Source organism: Podarcis liolepis (genome assembly GCF_965112155.1).
Source record: "Podarcis liolepis genome assembly, chromosome: Z".
NCBI lineage: Eukaryota > Metazoa > Chordata > Lepidosauria > Squamata > Lacertidae > Podarcis > Podarcis liolepis.
Window position 1 is genome coordinate 3747320 of NC_139570.1, and position 20596 is coordinate 3767915.

At 44.7% G+C, this 20596-nt stretch overlaps 1 protein-coding gene across 24 annotated transcripts in view; it reads right to left on the minus strand.

Annotated features, from left to right (window-relative positions):
• Positions 1-20596, minus strand: part of DLG3 (discs large MAGUK scaffold protein 3) — a 119849-nt gene that overhangs the window by 3050 nt on the left and 96203 nt on the right. For 14 of the 24 annotated variants that reach the window (XM_083486336.1, XM_083486338.1, XM_083486355.1 and 11 more), the window contains 10 exons: positions 10842-10956; positions 7277-7453; positions 6805-6880; positions 6005-6104; positions 2854-2895; positions 2072-2122; positions 1824-1925; positions 1301-1473; positions 770-879; positions 145-236 (listed from right to left, as the gene is read on the minus strand). In XM_083486336.1, the coding sequence (XP_083342462.1) occupies positions 145-236; positions 770-879; positions 1301-1473; positions 1824-1925; positions 2072-2122; positions 2854-2895; positions 6005-6104; positions 6805-6880; positions 7277-7453; positions 10842-10956 (1038 nt within the window). The other 10 variants (XM_083486339.1, XM_083486353.1, XM_083486343.1 and 7 more) reach the window with 5 other exon arrangements.

Genomic DNA, 20596 nt, shown 5'->3' on the forward strand with positions numbered 1-20596 from the left:
CCTTGCCCCAATTCTGCCCTCTTCCAGGTCCAGAAGGACCTGCACACCAATTGGACAAACCTAAAATGGTTGCTGCCTGTACACTTTTCTTCACAAAAAATGTGAGTGTGAATGTCATCATTCAGGAACAGTCTAGATTCTCACCTGTAAAATACTCTCCAAATTCCTGCTCCAGTTTCATGGCTTTGTCAAATACCTTGTTGGCTTGTTCGTATGTCTGCCTCCGGTTCATCTCCCTGCCAGCCCAAATGGAAGAGACTCAGTACAAATACATGAGACCTGGCACAAGCCCAGGCACATTTCTGGCCACTGTGTAAGAGTGCAAAATCCAAAAATAGGCTTGTGTACAGCTCCACTGGCAATGCTGCAATTGAAACGGCCGCTTGAAGCTGTAAGTCTTCAGTTCAGGGATAGGTAGCCTGAACAGAAGGTGATGTTGGTCTACAATTCCCATTAGCCCTTGCCAGAACACCCAGTGATCAGGAATTATAGTTGTCTGTGGAAAGCTTTCCTTTCTAAGGTGGGCCTATTGGTGGCTGGTACAGGAGATTCTGGAATCCCAACAGGCAAGCACTGTGTTGATAGAGCATGCAGTGCCCCCTAAGCTGACCCAAGTGCAGAAGAGGCAGCCACTTTCTCTTCATGGCATCCCCGCATCCCCAAGGCTTTTTCCCCACTGCGTGTACACACACACACACACACACACACACACACACACCTTCCAACAGCAGGCAGGATAACAAATATTCACAGCTGCCATACTACTCACATGAGTGCTTCGATGGATTTTGGCTTGATGAAAATGGCGATTGGATACAGTTGTGCTTGCTGCAACCTCTTGATGGCATTGCCAGACACATCAAGGATACAGTGCTTCCCCTGCAGTACCGAGGGTGCCAGTTATTACCAAGCCTTTGCTAAGCAGTTTCAACAAGCCCCCACAAACAAAAATCCCACTCTAAGATCACAACACACGCCCTGGTCAGTAGGTGAGTATAGTTACATCAAAAATCAGGTCATGTCTGGGTCACTCTAGGGCTGGCACTCTCTTGCATGCAATAACCTCCTGAACCTGCAACATCAGTCCCAAAAGGGCCTCAGTGTTTTATTCCCAATTAAAAGTGATGCTTTCAAGTGTCCCAAGCCCACAATAATTTAACTTGAATGTATTGCACTTTGTGCTAGCGGCTCAGTCACAGGGCAGAGAGAACTCACGAACAGTACCTGGGAAGCTATGACAGAAATCCGAAGCAGGTTGCAGCCACAGCTATCACATGTTGTCCTGGACACAGTTACTTACCCGTTCTGCTACAGCCCGCACAGACTGAATACTGGTCCCATAGAGATTGTCATTGAACTGCCCAGCCTCAATAAACTTGCTGTCTTGAATGTCCTTCTCCATCTGCTCCCGGGATGCCACAAAGTGGTAATCCTGCCCATCTACCTCATTCTCACGCCTAGGCCTGGTAGTGTCTGGAATAGAACATAGCAAATCTGGAATGCATCAGCCCTTTCTGTTGCTCAGAGAGCAATGTCCACAACTATGGGCTCAGAGTCCCCATCTTCTCAGGCAAATTAACAGGTATGGCTAACTTCGGCTGTACTACCCAGCATCTGCAGTATGTTGAAAAAAAGAAGAACCAACTAACAGCAGAATCCTGGCTGCCATGTTGAGCCCTCTCCATCCCTTCTCATTCAAGTATTCAAACAGGGTGCAGGGCTTACAGCCATTGCTCAGGTGCAAGTTTCTCCATTTCACTTTGAATTAACCCATGCTAGGCTATCCCAGAACACTCTTCTCCCTGCAGGGGACCAGCACTTACGTGGCACACAGGAGCCAAATTTGTGTGGGAACTCTGAGATGAGATCATCATTGACTCGGTCTTTCGTGGGTCCCAGAACAATCACTGGTCTCGCATAGTGAACTGTAAACATAGCAACAAAGATATGAGGGAGCCTTAAAGTGTAGCCTCAAGTCAATTCTGAAAAAACTACCCAGGAAAAGCAGAGCAGAGGAACATGAGAGCTTCCACTCATTGTAGTGCAGCAAGCTCTTCTTTTGCCAACTTACTTTCTTGCCGGGTCACAGGTTCATATGACAGAATTGTGTCCTCTTGCCCTTCTGAAAGAAATGGAGAGGAAACAGTCAGCCTGTGCTGCAGATGTCTTTGCAGCAACAACCTCCCTCCCTCCCACCCACCCAAAAGTGGCAGGAGCAGAGTGGCAAAACACACACAATTCTCAGGTACAAAGCTGCATTTCTCTACAACGATTAGTGAGAAGAACTGCCTTCCCTACAGTATGTGCTTCTCACCCTGCTCCAACTTTAGAGGGAAGAACCTCTGAGAGAAGCCATCTTCCAAAGGATGCTATCCCCAGCACTGAAGGGCAAGTGCCCTTGAGGCACACATTCCAAAGCCTGCAAAATAAATGCAGGCAGCAGCCTCTGTACCAAGGGAAATGGGCATAATGTTTGCATCCAGTTCAGGATTACCCAGTTATCAGACTGAACTTTTAGCAACATTAGATTCCACCAATATTTGCAAGATGGTATCATAACTCCATAGGGACAGTATCTGAATGGGAACTACTTAGCATTCAGGCCCTAGAACTAAAAGGAAAATGCAGAGTTTGTGGCTTTGTGGAACCTATCCATCTTACATCCACACACACAAATACATGGTTGAAGATTTATTCTAAGTTCTGCCCCAACACATGTTTGGAGACCTAGCTCTAAAACAGCCCTGAAAGGGGTGGGAAAACAAGTCTTGTCCTCCAACACAGAGTGAAGCAAGCAGAGGATCTTGAGGGTTTGCATGCAGAAAGTATGGGACAAAGGGGAGGGACACTTACTGGAACTACTCTCGCTGTCACTGGTGTTTGATGTCACGCTCTCTGCAACCAAGAAAGAGACCCTGATTCAGTACAAACAGATGCAATGAGAAGACAAACACCAACTGATGATGACAAGAACAGGGGTGGGGTGGGGTGGGAGAGAGAAGAACAGTGCAAGGGCAAGCTGAACAGATAGTTAGTACATGCTCTAAGTCCCCAGCTTATGGTAACTTGGTGTATTCTTTGAGGAAATGTTGTCTCCCCTACTCTCTAGAAGCAAAGAGATTCATGGATCTCTTGCCAAGACAAAAGTGCAACACCACATATATCCTGCCACCCCCAGCAGGTGTACACAGGGGACCCCAAGCTCAGGCAGGAGAAGCTCAGACATACAATCCTGTTTCTAGTCTGCTTCCTTTTCCTAGTCATTAAGGCACAATCTTATCACTGAGAGTTACAAGAGGGGGTTGGGAAAAGGAAAGGTAGGTGCTGGCAGAGCAGGCAGGTGAAGACAAGACAAAAAACTACAGGGCTGCCCTAAGATACTGCTGGCTGAGGGATTCCCATTTCTATGGCATGGGTGAAAAGGGGCTCTCAGACAATGCCAACAGGGCAGAAAGCAAGGCTTCATCCACTTCTTTCCTAACACCAGGACCTCCTTTCTGCCTTGCCAACATCCTTCCCTAGAACTTGCTTGCAAGTAATCAGGAAGTCCTGGCCCGTTTACTGTACTCCTCACTGCACTCTAGTGGTGAGCTGTATTTTAGGTACAGGTTCACAAAGCCTATTCACTGGCCACAGGCTAGAAGTGGGCTCAGTTCTCTTGCTCCATAACAGGCTACGGCCCACATGATGTTCAGAAGTGGCCATGGTCTGACTGGGCTCAGGGATGGTGTGGCTGCTCCAAGCGCAGAAACTTGTTTCCAGTCACACACATGCTAGCAATGAAAAGTGATCATGTGCAGTGAAATTTCACTTACTCAGGTTCTTTGCGCCATAATAATCGTCACTTAACCCAGGGAAGTCCTGATTCACAGCCAGCCAGAAGTGGGAGAGGGGAGAGAAGAGAAGAGAAGAGAAGAGAAGAGAAGAGAAGAGAAGAGAAGAGAAGAGAAGAGAAGAGAGGAGGAGAGGAGAAAAGAGGAGAGGAGAGACAGAGCCAGGACAGCATTAGTGACAGGAGTGCAGAATGGCAGAGAGCTGCAATAGCAAGTGAAGTTAAAGCTCCTGACCAACACTTTCAAAGATCCTCTCTGCCCCAAACCCTCTGGGCATTCAGAATTTCCTGCCCAAAGCTCTAGCTCAGCCACCTCCCGAAGGTCAAGACTATTCAGTTTCCCAACACATTTTAGCACCAATGTCTCTGGGTATTTCTGAGCCCTACTTAATACTGCTTAATACTAGATGATCTAGTCCAGAGATGGGCAACTTGTGACTTTTCAGGCGCTGCTGAACTCCCAACTGTCATCATCTCTGACCACTAGCTATGCCAGTTACAGTTGACGGGAGTTCAGAGTTCAACAACACCTGGAGATCCACAGGTTTCCTACCCTTGATTTAGTGAATGACCCAGACAAAGGAGTGCTTCAGCAGAATCACTGACAGAGAAGTGCAAAGAGCAGTCACCTCTGTGTGGAAGAAGTAGAGTATAAGACCCTGTGTTTTTGAGCCACCAGACTAACCAGGTCAGTGTCACCAAATTGAGTCCCTTGTTCTTCCAAAATTCTCCTGGGCAACTGGTACCAAGAGGCATGGACTCCAGCAACAAGCCCAAGAAAAACACTGACAAACAGATGGCTTTGTCCATTTCATTCATTTCCCGCATCAATCCACACTTGCCACTCTTAATGCTACAGCTGACTGCGGGTATCAGCATGAAGCTGTTTGTAGATGAACAATACAAGAGGAAGGAGCTAGCCCCAGATATCAGCCCTCTTCCACAAAGCACAGACTGTGAAGACCTCTTGCAGAACTGGAAGCTTTTCCAGGCATTTCAATACACTCTCTGGCTCCCACAAGCCCAGCATTTGCAACCAAGCTTTTTGATTGTTGCTTTTCTTGCAGTGTTAATGACAAGAGAAGGCGCGCTGGCCCCTGCCAGTATGTATGTTTTACATGCAGAAGGTCCCAGTTCAAGTCCTTGTATTTCCTCATTTAAAGAAAAAGGATGCAGGTGAAAGGAGAGTCACTGGAAAAGCACTGCCAGTCAGAGTAGACAATACTGGGCTAGATGACAAATCATCTGTCCTGGTATAATTCTGCCTCGTATGAAGGCATTAAGGTAGGTTAATATTAGAGCCCATGACACAGGGGCAGCCAAGCCATACTGTGCCACACATGAGCCTGACAGCAAACACAGGGCAGTTCTTTCATCAGTGACCTGTTCCCATATATATGGCATTAAGAGAGTGTTCTCCATTAAGTCACATGTACTTTACAAGGCTATTGCTGTTTTAGAGAGTGCCTCAGTAGCCCGAATTATGCAACCTTTATGTATTACACTGGTGCACATCTTTTTGCCTGTTGGCTCAATCTATTTTGCATCACAGGGCGGAGAAGGGAGGTATGCTGGCAACCAAAGCCCTGCATTTTCACCAGCAACTTCTGTGATACCCACAGGACTGGGCTCTCCAAAAACACTGGTTGGAGCAAGCTGCATTACTGTATCCCTATACAGGCTTTTTGGCCTATGACAGTAGAGAAGGGAGAATGTTGGTCAGTCACCAGAAAGTTAGGAAAAGGTGGCATACTCAAAAGGCTGGCAGATCCCCTATCAAAGGACACAAGTTTCAAGGGTGGTCTGGAAGCATAACTAGTGCAGATAAGGTAAGGGAGAGCAAGCAACAGTGACTGGGGATACCAGGAGCAACTGGCAACCTCTCCTACACCAGTGCTTGTTTCAACTTGACGACAGCAGGGAACAGAACACCTCTTGGACTTGCATCATCTCTCAACACAGGCAGGTGAACAGCAATGCTCACTCCAAGGGGCTGTTCATGGCCTTGGGGAAGCTGAGGCCTTTCTGGATAGTGCAGTCCCCATTGCAGTGCCGAATCCAGCAAGGCCTCACTACCACAGGTGCTGGAACAGTATTTCTTGTGAGCAGCATGCTGCTCCTTGGCCCAGGAACCTCCCAAGCCAGAATTTGAGCAGGGCAGCTGCTACTTACGGTCCTGTACGCTGCTCTCCTGAGCCATGTTCTCTTTGCTCTTGTAAAATGGGAACTTTCGAGAGAGGCGGAAACTCTTTTTACGTTTCGTTTTGATCGACTGTGAAGAAGATGGAGATGGAAGGAGGGGGAAGAAAGAAAAAAACAACAAAAAGAACAAAAAGAACAAACAATGGAGTTTAAAGCATGCAAGAAAAAATAAAATGAAAAGGCAATGATGATCAGTGTCAGGGAAGCTACCCCCTCAAATGAAATAATGGAAATTACATGTAAACGGGAATAAGAGAAAAATTACGTGCAGAGAAAAATGGGGTTTAGGGATGGTGGAAGATGACTAACCATTCAGCATTTCCACAGCAACAAAGATGTGTCCCTTATGGCCCAACCTTTTCATCACCAGAAGGGTCACTAACACTTCCCTGTCTGTGGCTTCCCCACCACTCAATATATTCATAGTTCCTGTATTCCGTCAACAACATTGAGCCAGTTCTAGTGCATCTGCCGTTGGCATTCAGTAATGTAACCTGTGCCATGGGGAACAAAAGCAGGATGCTGCAAGACTAATGGGGCAGGGCTTTAGGCTTTATCTTCATGTCCGAGGACAAATCAAGTCTGAGGAGTTCCAGTCCACAAGTTTTTCTTAAGGATGCTCCAGCTACCAAATTTAGGCTCAAATAATTCCACCAATCCCTGATCTAGATTAACTGTTGTACCACCTTGGACAGTGAATGATTACATTTATTAAGTTACCTCGTCAACCATTCCTGCGTACCAACCCTCCCCCCTTGAACAGCACTTACCCGATTGGACTCTATCATTCCAGTTCGGGCATGGAACTTCACAGTTTTCAACCGTGCTCTTTCCTTCTTTTCCACTCTGATTACATCAAGAGAAAAAGATATTATTACATTCAAGTGTGGCTCCCTGCACACCACTGATCCTTGTTCCCTCCCCAGGACCCATTTCTTTCTCAGACATACCACAATGAGTGGTTAGCCATTCTTCCTACCAGGTCTGCGGTTCTACATTAGATGGGGCAAAGTTTACAACCGCAGCCATTCTCTGTGATGGATAGCAACTTCCCTGCCCAGCGGGACATGAAGAAATGTTCACTTTGCTTGCCATAAATCAGTGAAGAGCCCCCCAAAAGGCCACCCCTCCCTGACTAGCTACCTTTAGCAGGAATTTCAGGCACACCTGAAAGACAGCAGGCTGGCCAAGGGTGGGCAATATCAGCTGGAAACTAGCTCTTATTACAGAATGAACACTCACCTTTTCTTGCTGGGAATGACGCCAATTTGCTCGCTCTCTCCATGAGGGGTCACGAGCCTCGCCTGCCACCACTCATCATCTGAGGCATTGATCACATGCAAGATGTCCCCGTAAGAAAAACTCAGTCCTTGACTGGGCAAGCAGCTGTCCCGAGTTCGGTCATAGTCAAAAAGGGCTCTGTACAGGAATGAAGAACATTAGGAGTATAGGATGATGCCTTTGGCAAGTCAGATCACTGATTCACCTAGTTCAATACTGTCTACACAAGGAACCTCAGAACTGGGGGCCAAATGTAGCCCCTCTCCATATTGTTCTCAGGATTCTTTCTTGGTCATGCTTCATGTCCTGCTTGAGTGCCGTTGCCTGGCTGGAATGCATCTTGTTTGGCTGGAATGTAGCCTACTGTATTAGACTAGGGGACACTGAGCTACTTTTCTCTGGCCCTGCCCACCACTGGCATGTGGCTCCCATCCTTATGAGGGAACATGGCTCTGGGGCTTTAAAAGGTTCCCAAGCCCTGGGAACCAAGCTGCAGCACTACAGGGTTTCAGGCAGAAGTCTTTCTGAATCCAACCTGGAGATGCTGGGAAGAAAACTTGGGGCCATCTCCATACAAAATGTGGGCTCTACCACTGAGCTAAGACCTTCCCTTCAGTAAGATCTCCATTGCGCTCAGGTCTTTGTTTCTGATAAGCTCTCATTCACACAAGATTCTTGTAATTGGACACCTTATCCATATACCAAGTAAAACTATTTATGCCCCACAATTATTCAGGTTTTCTTGTGCAGCAGCTGAGTAGCTGGCTGGAGAAAACAAGTAGGCAGCAGTGGGTTAACTCCTCCAATTCAGAAAGGCAGTACAGCTGAATGGGCCAACTTCCTGGAATGGAATTGTGGCCCAATGTCTCTTCCTAGAACAGTACTTCATGCCTGCTCTCAATGTTAAAATTAAGATTTTTACTTTAATTATCTTGAAAAACCAATATATTCAGCAGTCAGAGTGTTAGCTAGTCCACTTGGAAGAAGGAAGTGCCATAGCCAAGCAACAATTTGCAAAGTGCCTCCATTGAGCACTACACATAGCATTCAAGCAAAGCGCTGTCAGAGGGCTTTCCACAGAAGCACATGGCTGAAACTGTTTAGCAAGTCCATCAAATAGGCTCCAGCTATTGACACTGAATTATGTATATATTTAATTATTCTGTATCTTAAGAATGTTGTACAATTGCTTTTTATGTTTTTTAAACTGCTGAGAAACAATCTGTGCATTAACAGTTTGTTGATTCTGCCATGGGCAATACAGCTCCAATTCAAAGAAGCTGCTCTGAAACACTGGATTTCAAGTACAGTGGTACCTTGGGATACATATGCTTCAGGTTACATACGCTTCAGGTTACAGACTCCACTAACCCAGAAATATTACCTCGGGTTAAGAACTTTGCTTCAGGATGAGAACAGAAATCGTGCAGCAGCGGTGCAGCGGCAGCAGGACGCCCCATTAGCTAAAGTGGTGCTTCAGGTTAAGAACAGTTTCAGGTTAAGTACGGACCTCCGGAACAAATTAAGTACTTAACCCGAGGTACCACTGTAACAGTGAGTTTCTCTAACAGCTACAAATCTGTGGCTTTCAAAGTCTGCAACTTTCTATTTGTGTTCTCCAAAACTGGTGGAACTGACTATTTATTCTGCCAAGCAGGATGCTCCAAAGTTCTTTGCCACCCTGTCCTAGGACTTCAGTGGTTATACCTTGCCCAACAGTTTAACAATCTTTAGGGTGTTGTCATTTCCAGAATTCCACTTTCTCCCCACTAAAGGGGCCACTTTCTGCTATACTGTATTCTTTGAAAGGCAGACTCCTACCTGCTGTGGTCTCCTGCAAGTACCTTTAGCATTCTCCCAGAAGGTATTTGCTGCAATGGGTAAGGCACCTAGGCAGTACCTCAGCCAGGGTCTGTATGTGCACTATGAGACTGTCTTGCAACCCAACACAATTTTTCAACAAGCCTAGTAATTACCACTACCTGCAGCATGACAGACCATTCCAACAGTTTCAGTTAAAACCTGCTCGAAACTACCCCACCCGGAAGGGTTGGGCAGGTTAGCCGAAGTGCAAAAGGACTTGCAGAATGCTGTCTCAATCACAGGAGCAATCAAGAATGTTACACAAGCTAGCTTAACAGTTAACAAGAAGCCCTTACAGCACAGGCAATCTATCTTTAAAAAGGCAAACTATGTGAGCTGAAAGTGTCTATGAAGGTGGGGAGCTCCAGAAGACATATCCACCAGCAGCAATGAGCAACAAACCAGTTGAAACCATCCATGTACTTCAATGAGCCAACAACTCTCAGCTACAAAACTGGCTTGTGCTTTATGTAACTGGATCAGATTGCTTAAGTTTGGTATCTCCCCCAAAGTTAGGGAAGACTCTGAAATCCTTGTGCCCAACAACTCTTCCTGAGGCAACATATTTGTTAGCCTCTTACAGGCATAGTGTCAGCAAGCAAAGAGAAAAGAAACAAAGGAATAGCTCTGCTGCTACAGGCTCATCTTGTCCCTCCCTACCTAGCTGTTCTGTCCAATTAGCTGCTCAAAGCAGTTATCCTGTGACAAACAGAGAAGTGGCAGCGGACAAGTCACAGAAGACTGCACACATAGGGTAAATCATAGGTAGCCTGCTGACCTCAGCAACTTCGTATTTTATTTAACAAGATTTACACATCACTTAATCAACAAAAAGCCTGTTCACATAAAATATTCATTATAAATATGAAAAAGTTAAAAACAAGCTGACCTATTACAAAAAAACCACATAATATAAATAAAACAAGCAGTTTTAAAACAAACATACAAAATAAATTATGTGTTAAAATTACCTGCCTGTTTTTTTAAGCAGGTGCCAAAATACAGCAAAGCTGCCTGCCTAATAGTAATACTTTTCTCATCTAAAAATGGCTTCCCTTCCAGAAGGCAATAGCAATCCAACTCCTTTTCTTTCTACAGATAGCAAGATACAGAGGCAGATTTAGGGGTGTGGTTTGTTCGCACTAGGCACTGAGCCAAGATGGCACCATAACAATGACAACAACAGAGGGTGAGAAGCGGAGAGGTGGCACCAAATTTTGGCGTCACACAGGGCACCATTGAAATTTAAAAGCCCAAGGTCCACCACTGCAACACACACAGGACACACACATGCAAAATACAGACTAATATAGCATGGTGTCACAGAGAGGTGACCAAGGCTATATTCAATTTAGCTACACAGTGTCTTGGCCTAAAGGATGACACTCTAGGCATGTAGCAAACTCTCCCAGCACAGCCAAGCTACTGCTGAATGTGCTTGAGCCGTGAAAGGTACTGCTACCAATGAAAAGGCAACATGTGCCAGTAAAATATTTGATGTCTAAAAGAACAAAGGTAAGCATCACAAGGTACCTCCTTTTCCTGGAAAAAGGAGACTTCCAAAAAAATCAGACAGACCTTCTACTAGTACAGCACACTCAAAGAAATGTCCAGGAGGACCAATATGTATTCATCTATGAGAAAGGGTGGCAACTTTACTTACCGGACATAGAGAGACCGCTTTTCACTTGTCCGAAGAGAGCCAGATCCTGAACTCATGCTGCTGTTCATCATCTGTTCTCTGAGGTCATGGATCTTAGACTCAAAACGGCTGTACTCTGCAAGAAAAATGATGCTGGTGAGTTCAGGGAGGAAACAGGCATACAACACCTTTGCTCACCTCGTGTCCCCATTCAATTAAGCACAATATATATTTTATCTGCAAGGGACCAGAAAGAAGCTCCAAAATGCACATTGTGAAGACAGTCCACATTAGCTATCCATGGCCAACTGAGATCTGGGCCTAGAAAGCTGCAGATTGTATAAGTCAGATCATGGCATTCCTGCTCAATAGTGCAAAATACATATAGATGTGCTAGAGAGACAGCTCACAGTGACCAACCTTTGTGGTGAATGTTGAGCAACTGAGTATCAGATTCATGGTACAATTGTATCTGTGCACTCAAAAACTACATAAAAGGGCAACTAAAGTGATTGAGGGGATGGAACACCAAATGAAGAAAGGATAACGGATTTGGAGCTTTACAATTAAAGCGGCACATGACAGTTTAAAACATTGTGGGTGGTATGAAGAGAACATTGAGTTTTTTCTTCCTCTCACAATACTAGAACTCAGTCACCCAATAAAAAATGTCTGACATCAAGCTCAGTACAGACTGTAGAAAGTACTGTTTTCAGACAATACATAATTAACTTATGGAATTCACAGCTACAGAAAGTGCTGATGGCCAAAGATTAGCTGGTTCATAACACCTCCCTTTTCAGAGGCAGCAAGTGTCTGAACACCAGTACAAGAAGGGCAGCTGAACTCATGCTCTGGTAAAGAGCTTTCTCAGAAACACCTGGCGACTGCTGGAAGCAGCCTGGATGAAACCTTGTTCCAGAAGGCTCTTCATATGTTCCTAATCATCAATATGCACGTAGTACATAGGTGATGCTATCAATATTAAATAGATTTAATGTACCCTGTTCACCCTTTTTATTTAGACCACCCTAAAAAACAGGTTATAGCAATATATTACAGTTAAGCAAGGTATTCAAAGGAGGTGGGCCTTTGGCTTTGCGCTCTGAATTCAACGCTGCATCCTCTTTTTCTAGGAAAAATAATTATGTTCTATATAAGTACCTAGGATACATAGTTGCTAAATAAAAGTTAAGTAGTAGTAGCAGCAGGTACACACTCAGTGTACAGGGAACTTTGGTAAGGGGCTGAATAGAGATTGTGAGGGGTTTTCTTCAGAGTGGGCTAATTTAGCAGAATAAATACCCCTTTAGAAGATGTGCAGCTTACCCTGCCTGCAGTAGGAGACAGCTTCCCACTGCTCCTGGGAGGCACAGTCATTCTTCAACAGCATATAGGCGCTAGACCATTCAGCTTCCAAGATTCTTGTGCATGGAACTTCACAGAATTGGATAACTGGCACAGGCAAAAGCCTAAGAATTTTGACTATTTTTTTTTAAAATAAAAGCTTTCTAACTCTGGCAGTGGTTCTAGGGATTATCTAAACCAGGGGTTCCCCAACTCCCCCCTCCCAGACCAACTGACAATTGTTGCTGGCCTTAGCAGAAAATGTAGATTTTTCTGCCTGTTGTAACAATTCTAATGTGCTGTGTGCTGTATGATTTATTTTTTACAGCATTTTTACTGCTGCTTTTGTTTCTTAAATTGTATTTTATTATATTACAGTATACATTCCACAGAATTCAAACTGTAATACTGTTGACACACATCTTGTGCTTAGGTCACGTTCCAGGGATAGCGCATAAAGTCAAAATTGCATATAGTTAATAAATAAACATACATACATCTTGGAACCACCCTGAGTAAGCAATCTTACTTTCTTGAACTGGCATGTCAAATGGGTCTTATCCCCCAAGCAACAGAGAGAATTCTGAGTTGTTCACCCTGTTTACCGGGCTCTGGAAGGCTCTCACAAGATCTTGCGGGGCTGTCTGAGATCTCAGGAGAACTTGAAAGCCTCTCAAAGCCCAGTAAGTCAAGACTCTTTCTGCACCAGGAAAACCCTGTGGAAAAAGGGCTTTGAAGCTCTATGCCTTCAGTGCATTTAATTTGCGCAATTTCAATCGGCCAGCCTCCAACTGCATAGTTGAAAGTGTATATGTTAAACACACATAAGTTGCAAGTTGACTATAAAATACAAAAATAAAAGCATCAATAAAATACAGATAAAAATCAACACGAATCACTTAAAAGTTCTCTTCTAAATATTGCTTCAAATGTACCATTAGCATTTTCTTCAAAACCTTAAATATGAAGGTCAAAAGATGCAAACAGCAACAGTATACAAAATCAAAAGCAGATTATCATCTTATTTGTGCTTCACACCAACCCCCCCCCCAAATTATTCTGATTACAGGAGAAGTGCATCTTTCCAAGCAGTTTGCAAGCAACCTAGAACTAGCTGCATCCACATACAGTGGTACCTCTGGTTATGCACTTAATTCGTTCCGGAGGTCCGTTCTTAACCTGAAACTGTTCTTAACCTAAAGCACCACTTTAGCTAATGGGGCCTCCCGCTGCGGCTGTGCCGCAGCAGTGCAATTTCTATTCTCATCCTGAAACAAAGTTCTTAACCCGAGGTATTATTTCTGGGTTAGCGGAGTAACCTGAAGCATATGTAACCCGAGGTACCACTGTACAAAGAAACCTCCACTTCCTGCTTTCAAAACATCAAAGTAGCTTTGAGAAAACATATGGCGTGTACAGGCCAAACAAGAAAAAGCCACTCCTAAGCATGGTGATGCCACTTGCATCCTCCAGGAATAGCACGGATTGTAGGAGAACTCCCAAACTGCAAACTTGGTTGCATACCTCTGACCAATCTAGATCAGCTGTTTCCTAATCCATCTCTCTGTCTTATGTTGTTATCTGGCTAAAATGTTGTATCTACAGTTATGCAAGCTCCAGAATAGGAACTTCTGGCTGTTTGCTGGGACATTCCATGGAACTCACAGAAATCACCACCAACTGTGAATATTTGTCAACCACAAGCATTTCTGTGGAGACAATACAACTTGCAACTGAAACTTCCACATATGCTTAACGTATGTGCTATACAGTATTAGAAACTCAGATATAAGCTAGGTGCCAAATGTGGTTACAGTTGCCATAACAGAATACCTAGTTGCCATTTTTGAGCCAGGTGGCTCAAAAGTCCTATTTTTCAACAAGACTTTTTGGTTCCTGAAATTCATTCTAATTGTACATAAAATTCTATTCCACAGGTTGTGCTGCTAGAGTGCAAAACAGTCAAGACCCAAGGATTCCCCAGGCATGCACCTCCAGATGGTGGAGACGTCAGGCACCATCCTGGTGCTTGGGCAGCTTCACTTGGTTGCAAGTGACCGACAGCCAAGTGCAAAATGTGCCTGGAAAAATATTGAACGCTGGTGCTATGTGTAGAAAAAAAGAGTCTATAACCACTAGGCTGGCCATCTGAGTGGTCAAATAATGGAGCTGCTCAAATGACTAGTCAAATATTGCCAAATATTTTTAAATCATAAAGAAGTTTGATAGGTGTGCATGTTATTTCAAAACAATAAATTATTTTATAATATTTCTATTTCATCTTTCCCCCAAGCAGCTCAGGGCAGCATATCCATTTAGAATGCCAACCACACCGTGAGGTGCAATACTGACCCAACACTGCCTAATCAGCTGCTTGACTGATTTGAACCTGGTTCCTCTGATCTTAGTCCAACACTATTAGGTAGCAGCCTTTGCCACTGATGACTACTTGCACTAGTGTTTGGAGATACCTGCTGCTATAGAAGGTGGCCAAAGACAGAAACTTTGATATGGTGACAGATTTGCCACCTACCGATGCAAGGCTAGGGGGCAAGCAGTCCTTGCTACAAAATGAAACTATAATAAGCTGGCACAGTGGTATTCTTGGAATGTTTGACTGCAGTCAAGTAACAGGCAGTCAGGTGACAGGAGGAAAAACCCTAATATCCAGTTCAAACCATTACAGCTTTAGCAAGTACACAGTGTGGGTCTGCAGGATATACCCACTAAAATTTAGCCTGTAAAGCAGCCCTAAGGAAGGGGAAGAAGGGATAGCAAATGCAAAGCAAGTGAGCCACACTCTGCATAAGGTATCAAATAGCACCTGTTGACATACACCTTTTCTAGTCTGAATGGTGCTACTGGTCCATAGATTTACAGAACAAGTGGTACTGCTGGGTGCATAGTGGATCAGGTCCCAAAATCTTTTAAGTGTCACAGGTAAGATATTATGTCAAGATGACTACCTAGAAGGGAAGGGACTCAATCCTGATGACAAGAAGGATCTATTGGGAAATGAATTAGGGGTAAAGGAACTGAACAGGAACTAAGTTGTGGTGATCTGAGATAGGGTGCAAAATAAATTAATCCATTTATCTGGAAGATCTGGATGGGAAATTTGTTGGCTTGAATTCTAAAATCTGAATTGGAATATATATACATACAGTACATGCACATATACTGTAGGAAAACTTTATGCGAATTTGTATCTGTGGACCATGCCACAAATCTTTTAAGTACCTTGCAACAGTCATGCTACAGAGACCCTGGCAAGTTTTCCTGGAAAGCAAATATTGACAAAGCACACCAGAACAGTCAATGTAATGCTTGCAGCCTCATGGACAACAGCCCCTAAACCTCTACAAACAAGAGGAATGGAAACAAAACCAAATGGACAGTACTATTTGGGAGCAAACTCTGATCAGAGCTGTGCAAATGCGATTAATGAGATTAATGTGTTTGAAAATAGCAAGGTTCACTCACCCCCCACCACCACCACACCCAGAATCTTACCCTACCATTGGTTTCATTGTTAAAATGGAGGGGTTTTCTTCAACAGGGAAGAGGTAGCATGGATATCCTTGGCACACCAAAACTATGGCTAATAATGGCTTAGAATGAATGCATGATCACGCTGGTTCCCAAGAAGGCAACTGCGGCCACTTTGCTCTTCTCTGGGCTTTTTAAGTCAGTGCAGGATGGCAGCAGTCAAGGTTTGGTCTGGCATGACATCTGAACCCAGGATCGTGGGTAAGGTCTCTCCTCCTTAACCACAATCTGCAATCGTAGGACAGACCTTGGCTACAGTAAGTGTGAGGTCCTAATGAAAAGCCACCACATTTGTGTGGTCATGTTAAGTCATATTTTGGCTTACTGAGATGTAAAGCAGGCAAGGCCTGGGTTTCACTAGGATAGCCCCTTTCCCTCACTATAACTTTGGGCTCTACCTTTCTCTCCAGAATTCTACCACATTCCTCCTTTCATTGCACTTGCTTCTTCCTCAGTAGTTATTCATCCAGGCATAAAGTTGCTGCCACGGACAACTGATGCTAACTCTTATTTAAAGCCTGGTCATATTTAATATTTACATTAAACCAGGGGTCAGCAAACTAAGGTCCACGGGCCGGATCAGGCCCAATTGCCTTCAGGATCTGGTCCGCGGACTGTCTGTGGATTGGTGTGGGGATTCTGTTCAGTTGGGCTGCGCCATTTTCCCCCTGTGCCATTCCATCCCCCCGCCTTCCTCACACACACCATGGCGGTGCTTCCACCCTCCCTCCTCCTGACTTCTCCCCGCCCTGCCTAGAGGAGGAAAGGGGTCTGGGCTGAGCTGGCTGAGTGCTATTTTAAGGAGCCCCTCTCCGGAGCCAGCCCTTTCGCGCCTCTCATCTTCCCTCCGCTGCCGCCACCCTGGTGCTCCTGTGGGCCAGAGAGCAGAGCGGATGAGCTCACTCTGCCTACCCAACAAGAAGCAGCGGTGGTGGTGGCAGCAGCCCCCGGGAAGGTAAGCGCAGGGGCTGGGGCTGGGGAGGAGGACTACTTGCCCCCCTTGCCTCTTCTTCCAGCTTCCCACCACTGGTGCCGCTTCTCCGGCCTGCCACAAGGTCTGAGGGACAGTAGACCAGCCTGCAGCTAAATTTTTTTTTTTGCCAACCCCTGCTTTAAACCATCAATTCCTGTGCTTCTGGCATCCATAAATATACAGCAATTTAAGCAGACCTTAATCTAAATGAATATCTTATTTTATTTAAAGAAATTGTAACCTGCTCTTCAGCAAAAACAAAATAAAACAAAACTCCTCCCAGAGCAGTCTATAGATCACTACAGTCCTTGCCCTCAGGCTAACAATCTAGTACAGTGGTACCTCGAGTTACATATGGTTCAGGTTACATAATACGCTTCAGGTTACAGACTCTGCGAACCCAGAAATAGTACCTTGGGTTAAGAACTTTGCTTCAGGATGGGAACAGAAATCATGCTCCAGCAGCGCGGCGGCATCAAGAGGCCCCATTAGATAAAGTGGTGCTTCATGTTAAGAACACATTCAGGTTAAAAACGGACCTCCGGAACGAATTAAGTACTTACCCCGAGGTACCACTGTTTGCAAAAGCAAGAACCGTAAGTATCATATTGCCATTTCTTTTTGCAGCTCATTGAAAAACAGAAATCCTGTCTATGTAGCGTACAGGCAACATAGAAACTGAAAACTACTCTTTTCATTAAGAAGAAGCTATTAAAAAGCAGTTTTTTCTCATATCTCCTCCTGTACCATGTGCATGCATGAAAACATGCCATAAGCAGTCACATGCACACATGCGCATGCACACACTTGCACAGCCTCAAATTTGGTGAACAGCCTTATTCTCATCTGGGTACCCAGTCAAGCACCCGTTTTAACCATGTCAAGAATAAGTAGGAGTATTTCTTCTCAAAATTATAACCTAAACTCTGCAAAGTCAATTCCAGCTTCTAATGACCTCTATAGATTATGCGCTAAAATTATTTGGCAAAAACTTGTAAACTAAAACAATTCCAACTCAGCACTAACTTAGTCAGTAGGCTTGTGCTGCATATAATAAAAGTTCTGATGCAAAATATATAACAATCTAGACCAAAAATGTTTTTGCTATGGCTCACGACTGCAAAGAAATAGATGCAAAGTTTAGCATTTATGCTACTTATTTCTAATGCAGAATGTGACTAGGTAGGTTCCCTTGAGCTTATGTAACTATCCACTTCTATTGTGCAATTTTTAAAAATTCCTTGGCTTTTATTCACATACTCCCAGCTGATCTTTCCTAAGAGTTTTATTTATTATATTTATATCCAGTACTTAATACAAAGATCTCAAGGCAGTATACATTGTTCCTCACATCTAACATTTAATCCTTACAACAACCAGTAAAGTGTGATTTACTGGACGAAAGTCACCAACAGAGCTTCATGGCTGAGTGCAATTTTAAGTCAGTGTATCCTGAATCCTAGTCCTACACTTTAACCCCAACAATACACTAGGAAATAATAAAGTTTGGCTAAATCATCATCTAGTTATATTTACTTGGATAGAAAAAGAGTAACAAATGTTTGAAAAAAGTAAACCTGTCAGCTCAAGTTTGCCAAGAATTATTGAAAAGGCATTGATCAAAGTTAGGAAATATACTAAACCTCTTTATATAATATAGTCTCTGTACCATTAGCTGTGTTAATCCCCATTAGACTGCTGTAGTAGACCATGCAGGATTTTTTCCCCATGGTTGGAACACACCATTTATTTTTTATTTGCATTTTCAAAAACAGGAACAGAGAGCATATTTAACCCCCTCCCCTCCCCCTCCCCCACTTACAACTTCGTACCAAATACAGCATGTATACATATACCATATGACTTCCCTTCCACCCTTTTCCTAGTTCCTTTGCTTTTCTACTACTCTGCATAATCCAACTCTTTTTAATCATCGTTTGTTATCTATCAAATATTTCAACTCTGCTGGTTTTACTCAAGACCTGCTAAGCTATGTATTTGTCTATACTGGTTCTTGAAATAGCCAATAAACATTGTCCATTCCTCATCTACATTTTCTTTTGTCCCGTTAGTCAGACCAGCCAGATCAGCATATTCAAACACCTTACAATGCCATTCTTCCTTAGTGGGTGCTAGACTTGTTCTCAACCTTTGTGCCAATAAGATTCTAGCTGTGGCAGTGGAATAGTAGTACACTCTTTTCTTTTTGGGGGACCTCCGTTGTTACCATCTCCAAGAGTTTTTTTTATTTAAGTATCTTTAAAAATCCATATACAGTGGTACCCCACAAGACGAATGCCTCGCAAGACGGAAAACCCGCAAGACGAAAGGGTTTTCTGTTTTGGAGGCGCTTCGCAAGACGAATTTCCCTATGTGCTTGCATCGCAAGACGAAAGCCCATAGGGAAATGCTGGCGGTCGGGAGCAAAGACTTTCGCCCACAGCCGGCCTTCAGAAGAGGACCTCTTCTGAAGGCTGGCGGGGGGCAAAAGTCTTTTCTCCCCCCCGCCTGCCTTCCCCCCGCCTGCCCCGGGCGATCTTAAAATGCTGGCGGGCGGGAGCGAAGCGTTCGCTGCCGACCCCCAGCATTTTAAAATCTCCCCGGGACAGCAGAGAAGTCGCTGCCGACCCCTAGCATTTTAAAATCTACAGGGGGAGATTTTAAAATGCTGGGGGTCGGGAGCGAAGCGCTGCCGACCCCTAGCATTTTAAAATCTCATGCTAGGGGTTGGCAGCGCTTCGCTGCCGACCCCCAGCATTTTAAAATCTCCCCGGGACACGGGGAGATTTTAAAATGCTGGGGGTCGGCAGCGATCGCTTCGCTCCCGACCCCCAGCATTTTAAAATCTCCCCGAGACACGGGGAGATTTTAAAATGCTGGGGGTCGGCAGCAAAGCGTTCGCTGCCGACCCCCAGCATTTTAAAACGCTGTTCCGAAGGGGGGGGTGGGAACACCTGCCCCAGCCGCCCCACTTCGGAACGCTGTTCCGAAGCCGGGCGGGGGGCAGGGGACACCTCCCGCCGCCGCGGGGACACCTTTTGAAGGCGGGGGGGGGAGCAAAGACTTTCGCCCCCCGCCCGCCTTCAGAAGAGGTCCAGGACCTCTTCTGAAGGCTGGCAGGGGGCGAAAGTCTTTGTCCCCCCTGCCTGCCTTCCCAGGGGCTTTTAAATCGCCCCGGACAGCGGAGAAGTCCTCCGCTGTCCCAGGGTTTTTTAAAATGCTGGGGTGGGAAGGAAAGCCCTTGCCCCCCCCCCCAGCCTTCAGAAGAGGTCCGGGGGCAGACTGTCCCCGGACCTGGTCTGAAGGCGGTTTCCCTAGGAACGCATTAATTGATTTTCAATGCATTCCTATGGGAAACCGTGCATCGCAAGACGAAAAACTCGGAAGACAAAGAGACTTGCGGAACGAATTAATTTCGTCTTGCGAGGCACCACTGTATAATTTCCTAATATGCCTTAATGATTTTACAGGACCACTACATGTGAATAAAAGATCCCTCAATTTCATTACACTTTCAACATATACCTTTTCCTTTTTTTAGACATTTTCGCCAATCTGGTGGGTGTCAGATACCATCTGTGGGTCATTTTCATCATATTTTCTTTTATCGCATAACAAGGTGTAAAATTAATATTTATTTTCCACAACTTTCCCCATAATTCATAATCAATATTGTGACCCACATCTTGCGCCCACTTAATCATGCTCGATTTCACAAATTCCTCTTTAGTTTCCCACTCCAACAGCAGTTTGTACATTTTTTATAATACTTTTATATTTGTATCTTTTATACCTTTTATAATGGTTTCTATAAACCCCATCCTTTCTAACAGTTTTATCATAAACAGGCAGGAGACGTTATCAAAGGCCTTTTCAGCAGACCATGTAGGATTCTAAAGCTGCACTA